At 37.4% G+C, this 14,690-nt stretch overlaps 1 protein-coding gene across 1 annotated transcript in view; it reads left to right on the top strand.

The window, feature by feature from the left end:
* Positions 1 to 13,847, top strand: part of LOC125288784 (adhesion G-protein coupled receptor G7-like) — a 28,542-nt gene extending 14,695 nt beyond the window's left edge. The window contains exons 8-16 of the mRNA XM_048235414.1: positions 506 to 613; positions 2,601 to 2,770; positions 6,539 to 6,691; positions 6,963 to 7,075; positions 7,727 to 8,052; positions 8,247 to 8,328; positions 11,553 to 11,711; positions 12,116 to 12,272; positions 13,076 to 13,847. Coding sequence (XP_048091371.1) covers positions 506 to 613; positions 2,601 to 2,770; positions 6,539 to 6,691; positions 6,963 to 7,075; positions 7,727 to 8,052; positions 8,247 to 8,328; positions 11,553 to 11,711; positions 12,116 to 12,272; positions 13,076 to 13,162 — 1,355 coding nt within the window. The 3' untranslated portion in view covers positions 13,163 to 13,847. The remainder of the gene's footprint in view (positions 1 to 505; positions 614 to 2,600; positions 2,771 to 6,538; positions 6,692 to 6,962; positions 7,076 to 7,726; positions 8,053 to 8,246; positions 8,329 to 11,552; positions 11,712 to 12,115; positions 12,273 to 13,075) is intronic.
* The last annotated feature ends 843 nt before the right edge of the window (positions 13,848 to 14,690 follow it).

The raw sequence follows: 14,690 nt of genomic DNA, 5'->3' as shown, positions 1-14,690 counted from the left end.
TAATTTTTAGTCAGAACATATTGGTCAACATTAAATCAATATTTGCCAGGGGTATGAATAATTTTGTTCTTAACTATTACTACTATATATATAATTGTTATTATTATTTTGTAAATAATGTTGAAAAAGCCTACAATAAGCATACAGTAATAGAAATAATAACAATGTACCTTATCTATTATAGGCCTAGACAGATCTCTCATTTATCAGATTGCACTGTCCATATACAGAGAAAAGGTGGATAGATGGTTTTTCCCTTCGCTTTGCATTTATGTACTTAATTACTTTACTTTACACTATGAGACATTTATTTTACTTAATCAATGTAACTCTATAATGTTACCAATATATTTGTTTAGCTGATATTGTTAATGCATATAAATCATAAATTCAAAACTCATATTCCATGTGTATGGTTAGTTTGGCTTTAGGAACTGTCAAACATTCCAAAAATTTTAGGTGTGACCTATCTCCTCAATGATATGAAACCTTTTCTAAACAATAGGCACATCAAATAACTTTACAACTAGCAGAATACAACTCAAGACCAACATGTCAGAAATTTCAGATACTGAAATTCCCTCTGATGTCCAGATTTTCATCAGACTTCCAGGTCTGTACTCATGATTTCATGCTGACAATGTTTACATGATCTGGTCAGTGTTGTCTGTGCTGCATTCAAATTCATGAATCAAATGTACTTTATTGACATGACAGAATGGCTCTTGTATGGAGCTTGGGTGGTGTCATTGCAAGATCAGTGTTTCCCATACATTGACCTATTTGTGGCGGCCCACCACAATATCAACATTGACCACCACACAATGATTTTCCAGGTTGTACTTAATTGTGCTTAAATCTGGTTAGTATCATAACCACGCTGCGCTAATTTGTTAAAAACTGTTGCATTCAAGTTAATTCTGCAAACCTGCTACCACCACAAATAGAATTCAATTCTGTGGGAAACACTGAAGATATTTTTGTATATCGACAGAATGTGTGCTCATTTTAGTAAAATATGCTCTCATTTTACTAAATTGTGGTCTCATTTTACTAGACTGTGTGCACAAGTTAGTATATTGTGTGCTTATTTTACTATATAGTGCGCTCATTTGACTGAATAGTGCACTAATTTTATTACATTGTGCACTCATTTGACTGAATTGTGCACTCTTTTTATTAGATTGTGCGCACATTTTAGTAAATCATACGCACATTTTACTATTGTGTGCACAATTTACTAAAATCGCTCAACGTTTTACTTAATTTGTCCGCTCGTTTTACAAAAATTAAAATGAGCACAATTTACTAAAATAAGGGCACTATTTAATAAAACGTGCGCACAATTCAGTAAATTGAGAGTACAATTTAGTAAAATGAGCGCAACGTTCAGTAAAATGAGCACATAATTGACTCGTAGAAAGAAATGGTTCCAGGGGTCACAGTATAAAGCGAGCACATATCGGGGTCAGAATTGTGTGTGTGAATACACCGAAACTTCAAGAAAAATGCCTACATTTACTACTTTTTCATGTGTATACACACTAGGCATGTCACCGGACAGCTATAAATGGCAGGCCAATTAATCTCTGGTCACTTGCTAACATCGCCATTAGATAAGACTAATTTATTAAGGAACGGTTTGCGGTGCTGCAATTGAGATGACAATGACACAGCAGGTCTATTAGCTGAGCCAGTTTTCTGACCCCATGCTGCGTACGCACTAAATCAAGGCTCTTGATGTTTAAAAAAATTGAAGGTTTAGTAAAATGAACAAAAATGTTCTGGATATACAGTTTAGTACAACATTGTTCATACCCCTGGCAAATATTGATTTAATGTTGTGATTTAGTGTTAATTTTTTCTTGACCAATATGTTTGTTCTAACTGAAAATGACACTGCCACATGCCAAAAGGTTGTAAGACCATGTGGCAGAAACATGGAATCAAAAAAGAAGCATTTTTATCTTTTTAACATTTTCATGAAAAGTGTAATGTCCAAAATTATTCATACCCTTTTTAATAATCAATATAAACATCTTTCAGTTAGAACAAACATTGGTCAGGAGAAAATCAACATTAAATCAATATTTGTCAGGGGTATGAATAACTTTGTTCTTCACTGTACACCAAAACAATTCTTGCAATGACCCCTCCAGGGTTCCATACTCTTGTGCACTGCAAAAGCTGCTTATCTAATAAAATCTAACCAAGTATTATTAATCATATATCAAGATCACAAAATCTAGTTAATATTGTTTTCAGTGTAAAGAGACTTACCTAGGTCTTTCACGTAAAATAATTTACCTTAATTTAAGAAGAATTTTACTCCTTTTAAGACGTCTCATCCTGAAAACAAGCAAATTTGTCTGCCAGTGCGTTAAGTAAATTTGTCTTGATAAGACTCCTTAAAATAAGTCAGTCTTCCTAAATTAAGTCAAAAGGATCTTTCGAGAGTGTGCTAGGTACAGTAAGTCTCTTTATACTAAAAACAATCCCAAATAGAATGTTTGATCTTAATATAAGATTAATAACACTTGGTTAGATTTTATTTTTTGCAGTGTGTTGCCAAATCTTTCTCCCTGTATTGTCTTTGCCAGATCAGATACATAAGAATTCCAACATCAGCGTTGGTTTTGTGCTCTATGAGAATGACCTCCTCTTCGAGTCAAAAGCCTTTAAGACTTCACTTAACACCAGGAGAATGGTGATCTCTGGAACTCTAGGAAATGTCAAAGCTGAACATGTGACCTTGAGATTTATACCCATGGTATGGAAATGCTACTTCTTTTTGTTTTCTCCAAAAAGGATGAAGCCAAGAGTAAGCTTATGAAATTAAAGTATTACAAATCCAAACTTTTAATTTGTACACTATGGTAATGATTTGAATTGTGGCCTGGTACAGTACAGACTATCACTTCAGTCTCTGATACAAAAACAATACCATAACGTAGTAGTTAAAGAGATCGGCTAGCTTAGCAAGGCACTTGACCCGGAGTTGCTCCGGGAACAGTGGCCTTTGCAATTTTTTATTATTTTTTATTACTGATATAAGTAGCTTTGGTTAAAAAGCGTCTGCTAAATTAACTAGAAATGCAATTCCCAAGGAATTACCAGTGCATGAAAATGCAAAAATGATGATGTAAAAACAAATAATGCAGATATAGTTACAAGTGTTGCTTTGGTACACATGATGGTGGAAGTGGTTGCTAGGCTGTTGCTAGGGTATTTAACATGGAGTTATATACTTACTTAGTATAAACTTTTAAAAAAATCTGAAATAAAAATGAAAATGATAACTCTCTTGTCCAACTCCAGACCTACACAACGGTTATTTCAACATGTCGGTATGTTAAGCAGTCAGAGCTGCATTCATTTTTGAAAGGTAAAAAGAAAAGGTTAGGGACTGTTCATTATTTATTGAAGGGGCCACCGGGATTTTGAGTGCTTGCATAGTGTTTGGCCGTATATGTCTATGTGTGCACCTGCCTACCATCAGCTACTAGAGAAATAATTTCCTCTGTTTGTATGTTCACTCCAAGTTGGCCTACCATAACTTACCAACTCTGCACTGTAGACTATAAACTGGCTATTTATATTTTTCTGTGAAATAACCAAATGTATTTGTTCAACTTTATGAAGCAGAATTACGCAGGCTACTTGGAACGTTAACACATTTTTGTTTGCGCAGGAGAGAGAATGACCGTGATTAACAAATTGCACTTGTTGCTGTTTACCAATAAATACTATATATTTTTGCAAACAACAAAACAGAAAGGATGGAGACAGCAAAGCTAGAGATTGGGCAGGAACAAGGTCAATTGGTAGATATGCTTGTCAAAACGTTATGAGCTGGATGTGGATGAATGAAGCACAAGTATGCTTTACTAATGTTAAGCATGCACACTGTTTAACGTTACACGGTATACTAAAAGTAAGCCAAAGGTAAATGTAGCCTTTTTAGGGCTGTGTAAAGTTGACCAAATTACTGTAATATAGGCTGTTAGGCGTGAATAAAGTAGGCTTCTTTGTTACTGCAACCCTTCCGACGTTAATGGGGACGAATGTTGACATTTTCCCGTATTTTGGGTGAGAAACCCGGGGCATCTCCCTTATTTTCAATGTTGACAGCTATGGAACGAAAGAGGATGTAATATGGCGCCAGAAATCACATTCCCTCTAGAACCTTTGCTAGTGCCTAGATGTCCCTCAGTCTCCATTGAGTCTCTACGAAAGGCCTTATCTTGCTACTCTGCAAGAAAGAAGGAAATGAGGGGTAAATGTGGTGTGCAGAAAGGGGTGCCCGAAGTGTGAAGACTGAGACTGAGAGCTACTAATTGTTGCTCTTGGGTGCTCCTTGTTGTTGCCCCCCCCCCCCAATCCCATTCCTCCCCCACCTTTCTTATGCAGCCCTTGCCACTTAATCTACTAAACCCCTCTTCTACTGCACTTTTTACCCCCCCCCCCCCCATAAATGCACAAATAGGCTGACACCAGACATAATTTCACTGCATTTCTTACTTCCAGTAACTATATACATGTGACAATAAACTTCCTTGTATCCTTGTACATGGAAAAATATGCACCAAACAGGCCACTTTGAAATGTTGCTGTTTACAAAAGTTGGGTGACCCCCCCTCCTAGACTAAAACAAGTTGGGTGACCCTCCCCTCAACAAAGAATAAAAAGACATGACCCTCCCCTATTTTCCTCTGGTGGTCCATTCCATAAATACCGAACGGTCCCTTAGTATAAGAAGAAGAAGCCAGGAGATTTCAAGATAGTGGATTCCATCCACTATAACTAAGATGAATCATAAAGAGAATTCACCAATGGAACGGAATGGCACTAGTTCCGGACTCCTAAATAGGCATGTCAAAACGTAAACTTTTCTCTGAATAAGCAAGAAGAACATACAAATATAATGTTGTATACTATTTTACAGTCATTGTTTGTGTGTGATGCCAATTAAACACTCTTTCGGACACAGAATGAATAATTTAATTTTGCCCGTTAACCGAGCTAGCTAGCTAGCTAACGTTAGCACAGTAAACGAAAAGTGAATGGAGACGGCTAATTATGTTTGCTAGCTAGCTAGCAGGCAAGGACTTTGGTTAAACTTATATGTTGCAAACTAACCTGAAATAACATAAGTTCTTTGTGGTGCTCTACGCAACTTTGTGGTAGTCTACTAGTTCTAGCAAAAAATATGTTAGGTTAGTTTATCAACTGTCTCTGAGTCTAGAGCCTCAGAGAACAGGTGGCTGTGCACCAGAGCTTTGAGGAGACAGTGACAGATCACAAACAAAGCTATTTTTGTCTTTATTTGTTTCTTTGAAAAATACAATTTCAATGTCGGTATGTTAGGGAGACATGTGGCTTGTAGAAAATGGGTTTACATATAACTTTACATCGCTGAATATAGAGCTATGGGATTGGTAATATTCCGAGAAAATGTTCATTTCCTCCATAGGAATACATAGACACTGGACCTCCCGCTAGACTCCTAAATGGACGTAACAGCTGTGAACCCCACGTCACAGCGTGCCAGAATTTACCCTCTAATGAATCGTCTCGCTTTATCAACCGTCTCTGGCCAGATTGTATGCTTAAAGCCTGAGACTGGCAGTTGCTGCAGGTGGCCTGGCCACCTGGCACATGATTCTAATTGCTTAATGGCTGTATTGTGATGCCACAATCACCAATGTTAAGTCTATTAATTAAAAACTACTCAAACAATCCCCATAGTTTAAAAAGTATAAAAGTTAGTTGAAAAGTCATAGCATCCTGGTCCATTTGAAGACCTACGTTACAAAGTTTGAATGATGTTTCTAAGTTAATCTAGGTAAATTCAAGAGAATTTGCGTGCGGAAAAAGTGGTAAGTGGAATAATAATAAGAAGTAGAAGAAGCCTAGGAAGAACAGTAGAGTGCATTTTCATGCACTGTAATAAATGTAAATGCTTCAAACATTGGAACACTACCTAGAACGGTGTTTCCCAAACTTTTTTTCTGGGGACCCACTTTTTAAAAATGACAGACCTTCGCGACCCATTTCACTTCAGATCTAGAAGAGCTGGTGTCTGTTAATGTTAGTGCAAATAGGCTGATTCATGTCCCTTGCATTTTGCAACTGCGAGGTCCTCTGCGACGCGTTCGCCCCCTCAGTTTCAGAGCTATTCTAAATGCACAATTGCACAGAGGGCTGTGACTGTGGTAGTTAATAATGGAAATAAAAGAAAAATTTTAGATTTCTCCTGCGACCCAATCTTTGGGAACCAATGACCTAGAAGGCTGTCTCTCTTGTAATACCACTTAATTCCTGGCGCTAAATCAGTGGAGTGCCATAGAGAAAGCAAACTTAAATCCTACAAAATTCTATACAACCATCCTTCAAAACTTAAACTAGTTAAATAAATGAAGTACCTGTCTTTTATAAACAAAATTGTTATGGTTATATTATATGAATAAATTGCTTGTCTGTAAACATGAGTGTTTACATTTGTGTTTGTTGATTAAGCTAGTTTTGTTTACCACAGAATGTGTCCAATAAGTCCCTGCATGACTTTGCCTGTGTGTTCTGGGACTACAGCCTAAATGACTGGAGCACTGTAGGATGCTCCAAAGCCAACCTCTTGACGGGCTCTCTCCAGTGTACCTGTAACCACACCACTAACTTTGCTGTTCTGATGGTTGGTCTTTCTCCTCAATTCTTTTCTTTTCGTTCATTTACTACTTTCAAAACCTGTGGCAAAGAGACGAAACAAAACAGTGATGTATTTATAAATGTATGTGATATATATATTTTAACTAAAAGATTATAAAACACACACACACACACACACACACACACACACACACACACACACACACACACATATATATATATATATATGCAATATATATATTACACACATTATATATTATATGCAAAAGAGCTCACAGGTATCTGCATTTCTTCAGTCTTTTAGGGAGGACCATAAATATGCTGAGTCACTGACTGTGTTCAGTATTGTGGGGTGTACTTTGTCAATACTGGGGCTGATATTAACTGTGATATTCCAGATTATTACCAGGTAGGTACTTATAGAGGCCTGCTACTATACTAAGAATTGTATTTCAACAATGCTGCATTGTGTTTCTGTGTGATTACCTCCTGTCTATCAGGATAGCGGATATATGCTGTAAATCCAAAATTAATTTAAAACAGCAGACATAGAGTACCGCTCAACAGTTCGGGGTCACTTAGACATTTCCATTCCAATCCATTAAAGACAGAATACCAGCTGAGATCAGTTGCATTGTTTTTTTTAATCAGGGCAGCAGTTTTCAGATTATATTATGTGCTTACATAATTGCAGAAGAGTTCTCCAATGTTTTCTCAGTTAGCCTTTTAAAATTATATCAGATTAATAAACAGAATGTGCCTGATTTAGTGTTGTGTGTAGTGAAGTTTAGTGTAGTGAAAAAAACTGATTTAGTGTTGAGAACTCAATAACAACAGTTTAGAACATAATATTATGTTATATGAAATGATTCCTGTAAGACATCTCAATAGGCTGATCTCTGTATACACAGACTTACTTACTTACTTACTTACTTATTACACAGCTTGTCATAGACAAAAGAAAAGATGATTAAAGAAAACAAAAGATGATGGGCCCCTTCCTTACGGTTTCATTAGTTAAATAGAGTTAAGACAAAAGTATGATGTCGGTTCTTCACAGGAAGTCCAGGAAGAGCGCTCCCACAATCCTCCTGGTTAACATCTGTGTGTGCATGACCATGTTCTACTTCCTCTTCCTGTTTGGAATTGAGAAGCCCAACAAGGGGAACTCCACTGTGTCAGAGAAAAACGTCATGCTGCTCTCTGACCGCCATCAGGATTCTGACAAAGGGGCCTGCACTGCACTCACGGCCCTGATGCAGTACTTCCTGTTAGCCACATTCACCTGGAACACCCTCTATGCAGTGCACATATTCATTCTCATCAGAAAAACCCTCTCAGGCCCACCAAGTGGAGTCCTCCTGGTATCCTTAGTAACGGGATGGGGTAAGTAACAGCACAAGATTTATGTTTTGTGAGTAAGACAGAGACAGAGACAGAGAGAGTGTGTGTGTGTGTGTACATGCATTAAGTAACTCCTTACTTGCTGGTCCTACGAGTTTCCTAGTATTCTCGTGTCATCGTGTTCATGTAATATGAGATAAAATACCACAGGTGTCATAGTCTTCCCTCTCTCCTAGGACTTCCTGCTGTTGTGGTTGCAATCTCATTGGGAGTGGCCTACAGGGTGGATAATCCTTTGGGCTATAGACGGGAAGAGTTGTGAGTAACAGCCAGAGCTGTCATGATTGTTCTTTGTGTTCAATGTTCAGAGAACAAATGTCCTGCCCTGCTCTAGGTAGTGGGCTACATTGCCAGAGATTAAGTACAGTATTACTGTGCTACAGTACAGCATCTATACTGCAAGAGTACTTACTGCATACGGTGCGCTCAGTTATTAAACAAAAAACAACAACAAAAGTACCATAATGAAATCATCAAATTGTTTTACATTTAGGGCAATCATTTAAATATGGGTAAGGCTATTTGCACCCCTGGTACAATTAGCAGTGTATGCTATTCAGACCCTGGTGCAATTAGAAGTGAATTCTATTCATTATTATTATTTTAACCTTTATTTAACCAGGTTAGTCTCATTGAGATATAAAATCTCTTTTTCAAGAGAGACCTGGCCAAGATAGCAGAACAAATAGTTACACATCACAATCACAAAACGAACACAAAAGAGGCACAGACAACTCAAGTGCATTCCAGATTAAATAAAAGTGCCATTAATTAAACCATTTGCACTGGATGGACTCATGTTCTATGGCTTTAACAACACCTTTAAAATCCTTTAAGGAAATTAGACACTGTTTGAGAGTTTTCTGTAGTTCATTCCAAGCAGAAGGTGCAGCAAACATAAAAGCCTTCTTGAACAACTCTGTCCGGGCTTGAGGTAAATTCAATAAAATAGTGTTCTGAGACCTTAAGCTATAAGTACTCTGTGTAAAAGAAAGAAATTCAGATATGTAACATGGAAGCCTGTCTATAATGCCCTTATGAAGATATAGAGGTGAGTAAGTCGGCGATTTGACAGAGAGGGCAAATTCACAGTGGAGTAAAGTGTACAGTGATGAGTGAGGGGTCTGTAATTTGAAATGAACCTTAAAGCTCCATGATACACAGCATCCAACATCTGAAGACACTTTGATGGGGCATTCATGTACAACAGATCACCATAATCAATAATAGGAAGAAATGTGGCATCGACTAGCCTTTTTCTGGCAGAAAAAGTAAAACAAGATTTGTTCCTAAAGAAAAAACCTAGCTTCAATTTCAACTTTTTCACTAAGTTCTGTATATGAAGCTTAAAAGAAAGGTGGTCATCAATTAAAAATCCTATTTGTAAGATGAAACTATCTCAATTATTTTACCCTGATTGGTAACAATATTCAGGTCTAACTCATTCTTCCTTGAGTTTGAAAAGACCATTACTTTGGTCTTCTCAGCATTAAGCACAAGCTTTAATTGATAAAGCTGTGCTTGCACTCTGTGAAAAGCAGTTTGCAAATACTCAAATGCCTTCCTTATGGTAGCAGCACAACGATAAATAACATTGTCGTCTGCATAAAAATGGAAAAATGCATGTTGTACATTCTCCCCCAGACAGCTTATATAAATAGTGAATAAAAGTGGGCCCAGAACGGAGCCCTGGGGGACCCCTTTACAGATTGATGCATGTTTTGACGTCAGGCCTTCAACTTGCGTAGCTTGAGTCCTATCAGTGAGGTAGTCGACAAACCAGCCCACAGAGCGCTGAGGCATACCTACTGTATACTGATCAGTCTATTAACTAGTATGTTATGGTCAACAGTGTCAAACGCTTTGGACAGATCAATGAATAGAGACACACAGTGTTTCTTATCAAACGCTTTGACTGTGTCATTAATTACTTTTGTAGCAGCAGTGATAGTGCTGTGTTTAGTCCTGAAACCAGATTGATGCTTAGATCAAATTGACTGAGCGTTTAAGTACTCTTTCACTTGTTCACTAACCAAGGATTCCAACACTTTGGCCAATGCTGAAAGTTTTGAAATGGGTTTGTAATTATTAGGCAAGGTTGTGTCACCTCCTTTTAAAAGTAGTAAAACATAAGTAGACTTCCATACCTTGGGGATTTTGTTTGTGACCAGTGAAAGATTAATAAAAAGATGTGTCAGAGGTTCAGCTGGGATATCTGCAGCTAATTTCAAGAAGAAAGGTTCTAAGTGATCAGGGCCTGCAGGTTTTCAAGGATTTAATTGTTTTAGGGCTTTATGAACATCAGCAACAGAGAAGGAGCTAAGACTGAAAGTGTTGTCGGAAGTAGTAAAGGTATTATTTACAGGCTCCAACACTGTAGGGGCAACAGAATCAAACAAAAACCCAGATGAAGTGAAATGCTTTTTAAAAAATTAAAACAATTTAACATTTCTACTTTGTCAGATATAGTTACACCATTCTTAACCAAAGACAACGGAAAACCTGTTGGTTTAGTAGATGCAGATAATGACTTAACACTTCATACCCCGGTGCACACAGCAATGTGTTCTATTAGTACCCTGTCTGGTACAAATATCAATGTATGCTGTTTGTACCCCAGTGCACACAGCAATGTGTTCTATTAATACCCCGTCTGGTACAAATATCAGTGTATGCTATTTGCAGCCCTGTGCATTTATTCTGGCATATTCATCACACAATGTTATAATTAAAAAAAACAAGTAACATGTTTTTGTTGTTATGTAACAGGGTGTGAATAGCTCAGCTGTGTAATAGACACTCTGAATAGGGTATGATGTTTGCATCAATGTATAGTTAGAAGTGGATGCTATTCGTACCCTGGTGTATGTAGTAATATACTATTTACACCCTGGTGCGTGAACTAGCTAATTGTTGCAATCAAAACTTCCGTTTGAGAACCGATTTGTTGTTCAAATTGCGCGCCTTCTCTTCAGAGACGTTGGTACACATGCACACTCAAAATGCCAAAATGCATCATGTAGGAATTGAACCCCGGTCTCCCACTTGCTAAACCATGTCTGTGACCACTGTACTATCTACTTCCACAATAGAGGGTGTTTATAGACCTGAGTGTCATATTCACAAATTTTTTGTTAATAACAAACTGATGGTTGTATGTGTTCACTGGACCAAGAGTATGAAAACAAAACACAACTTTTCTCTCTAAAACTTAATCTGAACAGATATTAGTGCCTAAATCTTTCAGAATTCTTCACTTTCTGCTGACGAAAAAACGAATCTCTGCCATGTTTTTTGTTCACGTGAACGTCTTTTTGTTGTTATGTCACAGAGTGTGAATAGCTCAGCTGTGTGGCCAAGGCTATTCGTACCAGGGGTGTAAATAGACACTCTGTTTAAATATACAGTAATTGACGCTAACAAATGTGTTGGTGAACAGACTTTATTAGCTGTAATGTACAGATTTTCTATTAATGTTTCAGCTGTTGGCTTCAGGCTCTGAACCAAGATGGGAAGTTTGACTTCGGAAAGCCAATCTTTTGGGGCTTTTTGCTTCCAGTAGCTGTAATGCTACTTTTGAATACTGCAGTGCTGATATACTTCGGATTTGCTACGTGCAAGAAGGATCCCCTGTTAAACAGGTAACTTGTTTCCATTTCTCCTCTCCCCCCAAAACTGAGATAGACACTTTATGTATCTCCTGGGAAATGCAGGTATCCAGTATTGTCTAACCCACAGACACAAGACAACAAGACGCCAAAAAGACCAATGGAATACTTGGTGTACTAAATTATTTGTGTAATACTAAGTGATCCACCAGAGAACAGACATAGAGCTATCAGTGTGATGGACTATGTGCTGGTGAAGGTAGTGCAATGATGCAGTATGTTATGAAAATGCAAGGTGTGATTATGGAACAGTAACTATTTACAAGTTATCAATTTTTCTCTCTCAGTTTTGGATGATGTTTATAGACTTACTTGATTAAGTTATGACAGTTGATTAAGTTATGTTCTCCTTTATCTCCTTTGTGTGTTCCTTACAGCACTAAGAACACCTCAATGAGGAAGAGGTTCCTGAGCAGCTTCTCTCTGGGGGTTCTGCTGGGCCTTACTTGGGTTCTGGGCTACCTGGTTCTCTCTACAGAGGGCACCACAAACTGCATCTTCAGCATCTTATTCTGTGTGTGCAATACCACCCAGGTCAGTAAAGCAAGACGTTTACGCAAATGAACAGAGGTAACATCGAAGTAATTGTAAATAGGTTCTCTGCTCTTTGTATATGTCCATCTCTATACATTTGTTATTGTTTTGTTCTTGTTCTGTTTATACGTTGTATATAGTATATGCTTATATATATATATATATATATATATATATATGCATACTTGGCAAATATTGATTCAATGTTGATTTTCTCTTCATCAATGTTTGTTCTGACTGAAAATTACACTGTACGTTTTCATCGTTTTTTTAATTTTTATGAAAAATTATGTGTCCAAAATTATTCAAACAATGCAAGAAATGGTTAACAGAACAGCATCAAGATTTTAGAGTGGCCCAGCCAGAGTTCAAACCTCAATCCATAGAAAAGTGAGCACAAGGCCAGAGTGATGGCTAATAATTGTTCCTGCCTCAAAACCCGGATTGCTGCTAAAAAGTTGCCTAGAATCATTGTGGAGACATGGAGAGGCTTAGTAGGTATTATAAGAACTACTTTGAGAGCTGTGATGGCAAATAAAGATGTTTCCATTGCTTATTTAAAAAGGGATAATTTTGGACATGCCATTTTTCATAAAAATGTTTAAAAAAGATAAAAACACTTCTTTTTTGATTCCATGTTTCTACCACATTGTCTTACAACCTTTTGGCATTTGGCAGTGCCATTTTCACTGGTCAAGAGGAAATCAACATTAAATCAATATTTGCCAGAAGTATGAATCAGTTTGTTCTTAACTGTATATACAGTATGTTTATATGATGTTTTATACACTGTACCTATGCAGGGATTACAGATCTTCATTTTATTCACGGTGAGGACGGCTTACTTCAGGAAAACATTCTTCTCTGCCGCAAACTCCGTCTCCTCCTGAGATTGCACTCCACAGACGGAAATACATTCTGTGGAGATCCAGAAAACCCAAGACTAGTTCACAGGAGTCCTCAAGTAGTGCAGATGCAAACCAGTCTGCAGGAACTTTCTCACAGAGCAATACAAATCTAATCTAATCCTTGTGCATCTATGAAGAGAGTGAAAGATGTGGACAAGACCTTAAGAAAATACGAGTCAATCTAATGACAGATTCAATGTATGTCGCATACATAGATATACTGTAAAACGTGGTGAAATGGCATTTAGCGGCTCAACTTTCATGTGCATAGGTGTCTATTTATTAGGATAAAGAAGAAGAATTTAATAAATAGATTGAGAGAGAAGGGATCCAGTGTGTGTAAGTGCAGTATGTAATGTAAAGTCTATGTAATGTAGTTTAAAAAGTGTTATGTTAAATGATCAGGGGGATTTGCTTTAGGGCAATTGTGCAATACTATTTGTATGAAATCTTGTAATATTAGCATTGTCAGTCGACACGGCACTTCGGAGATTATCTTTGCTGGTTTAGTTTGCAAATAAATCTACATACATTGTTCAGGGAGAAGGATAGTGGTATTTACGATAGTTGTGTAAAATACTCTGCAACTATAGGGGTAGAGGGGTAGACAATAATAAACTGCATCCTACACCTTTAATGGGTAAATGCTCTTGACGTTTTTATGTTTGTTTCCATTGCCATCATCATGACTTGGTTGGGGTAGGATATAAGGATACAGAAACATCATCATGACTTGGTTGGGGTAGGATATAAGGATACAGAAACATCATCATGACTTGGTTGGGGTAGGATATAAGGATACAGAAACATCATCATGACTTGGTTGGGGTAGGATATAAGGATACAGAATACATCATCATGACTTGGTTGGGGTAGGATATAAGGATACAGAAACATCATCATGACTTGGTTGGGGTAGGATATAAGGATACAGAATACATCATCATGACTTGGTTGGGGTAGGATATAAGGATACAGAATACATCATCATGACTTGGTTGGGGTAGGATATAAGGATACAGAAACATCATCATGACTTGGTTGGGGTAGGATATAAGGATACAGAAACATCATCATGACTTGGTTGGGGTAGGATATAAGGATACAGAAACATCATCATGACTTGGTTGGGGTAGGATATAAGGATACAGAAACATCATCATGACTTGGTTGGGGGGAAACATCATCATAGGATATAAGGATACAGAAACATCATCATGACTTGGTTGGGGTAGGATATAAGGATACAGAAACATCATCATGACTTGGTTGGGGTAGGATATAAGGATACAGAAACATCATCATGACTTGGTTGGGGTAGGATATAAGGATACAGAAACATCATCATGACTTGGTTGGGGTAGGATATAAGGATACAGAAACATCATCATGACTTGGTTGGGGTAGGATATAAGGATACAGAAGAGAAATCTTCTTCAGGAAAGGTAATACAGAGACAGAGCTGTCCACATACAGTAAATTCTGGGGTCTTCGCTAAATAATGTTAAAC

The sequence above is a fragment of the Alosa alosa genome, chromosome 23 (genome assembly GCF_017589495.1).
Source record: "Alosa alosa isolate M-15738 ecotype Scorff River chromosome 23, AALO_Geno_1.1, whole genome shotgun sequence".
NCBI lineage: Eukaryota > Metazoa > Chordata > Actinopteri > Clupeiformes > Clupeidae > Alosa > Alosa alosa.
This window is presented reverse-complemented; position numbering and strand designations above follow the sequence as displayed.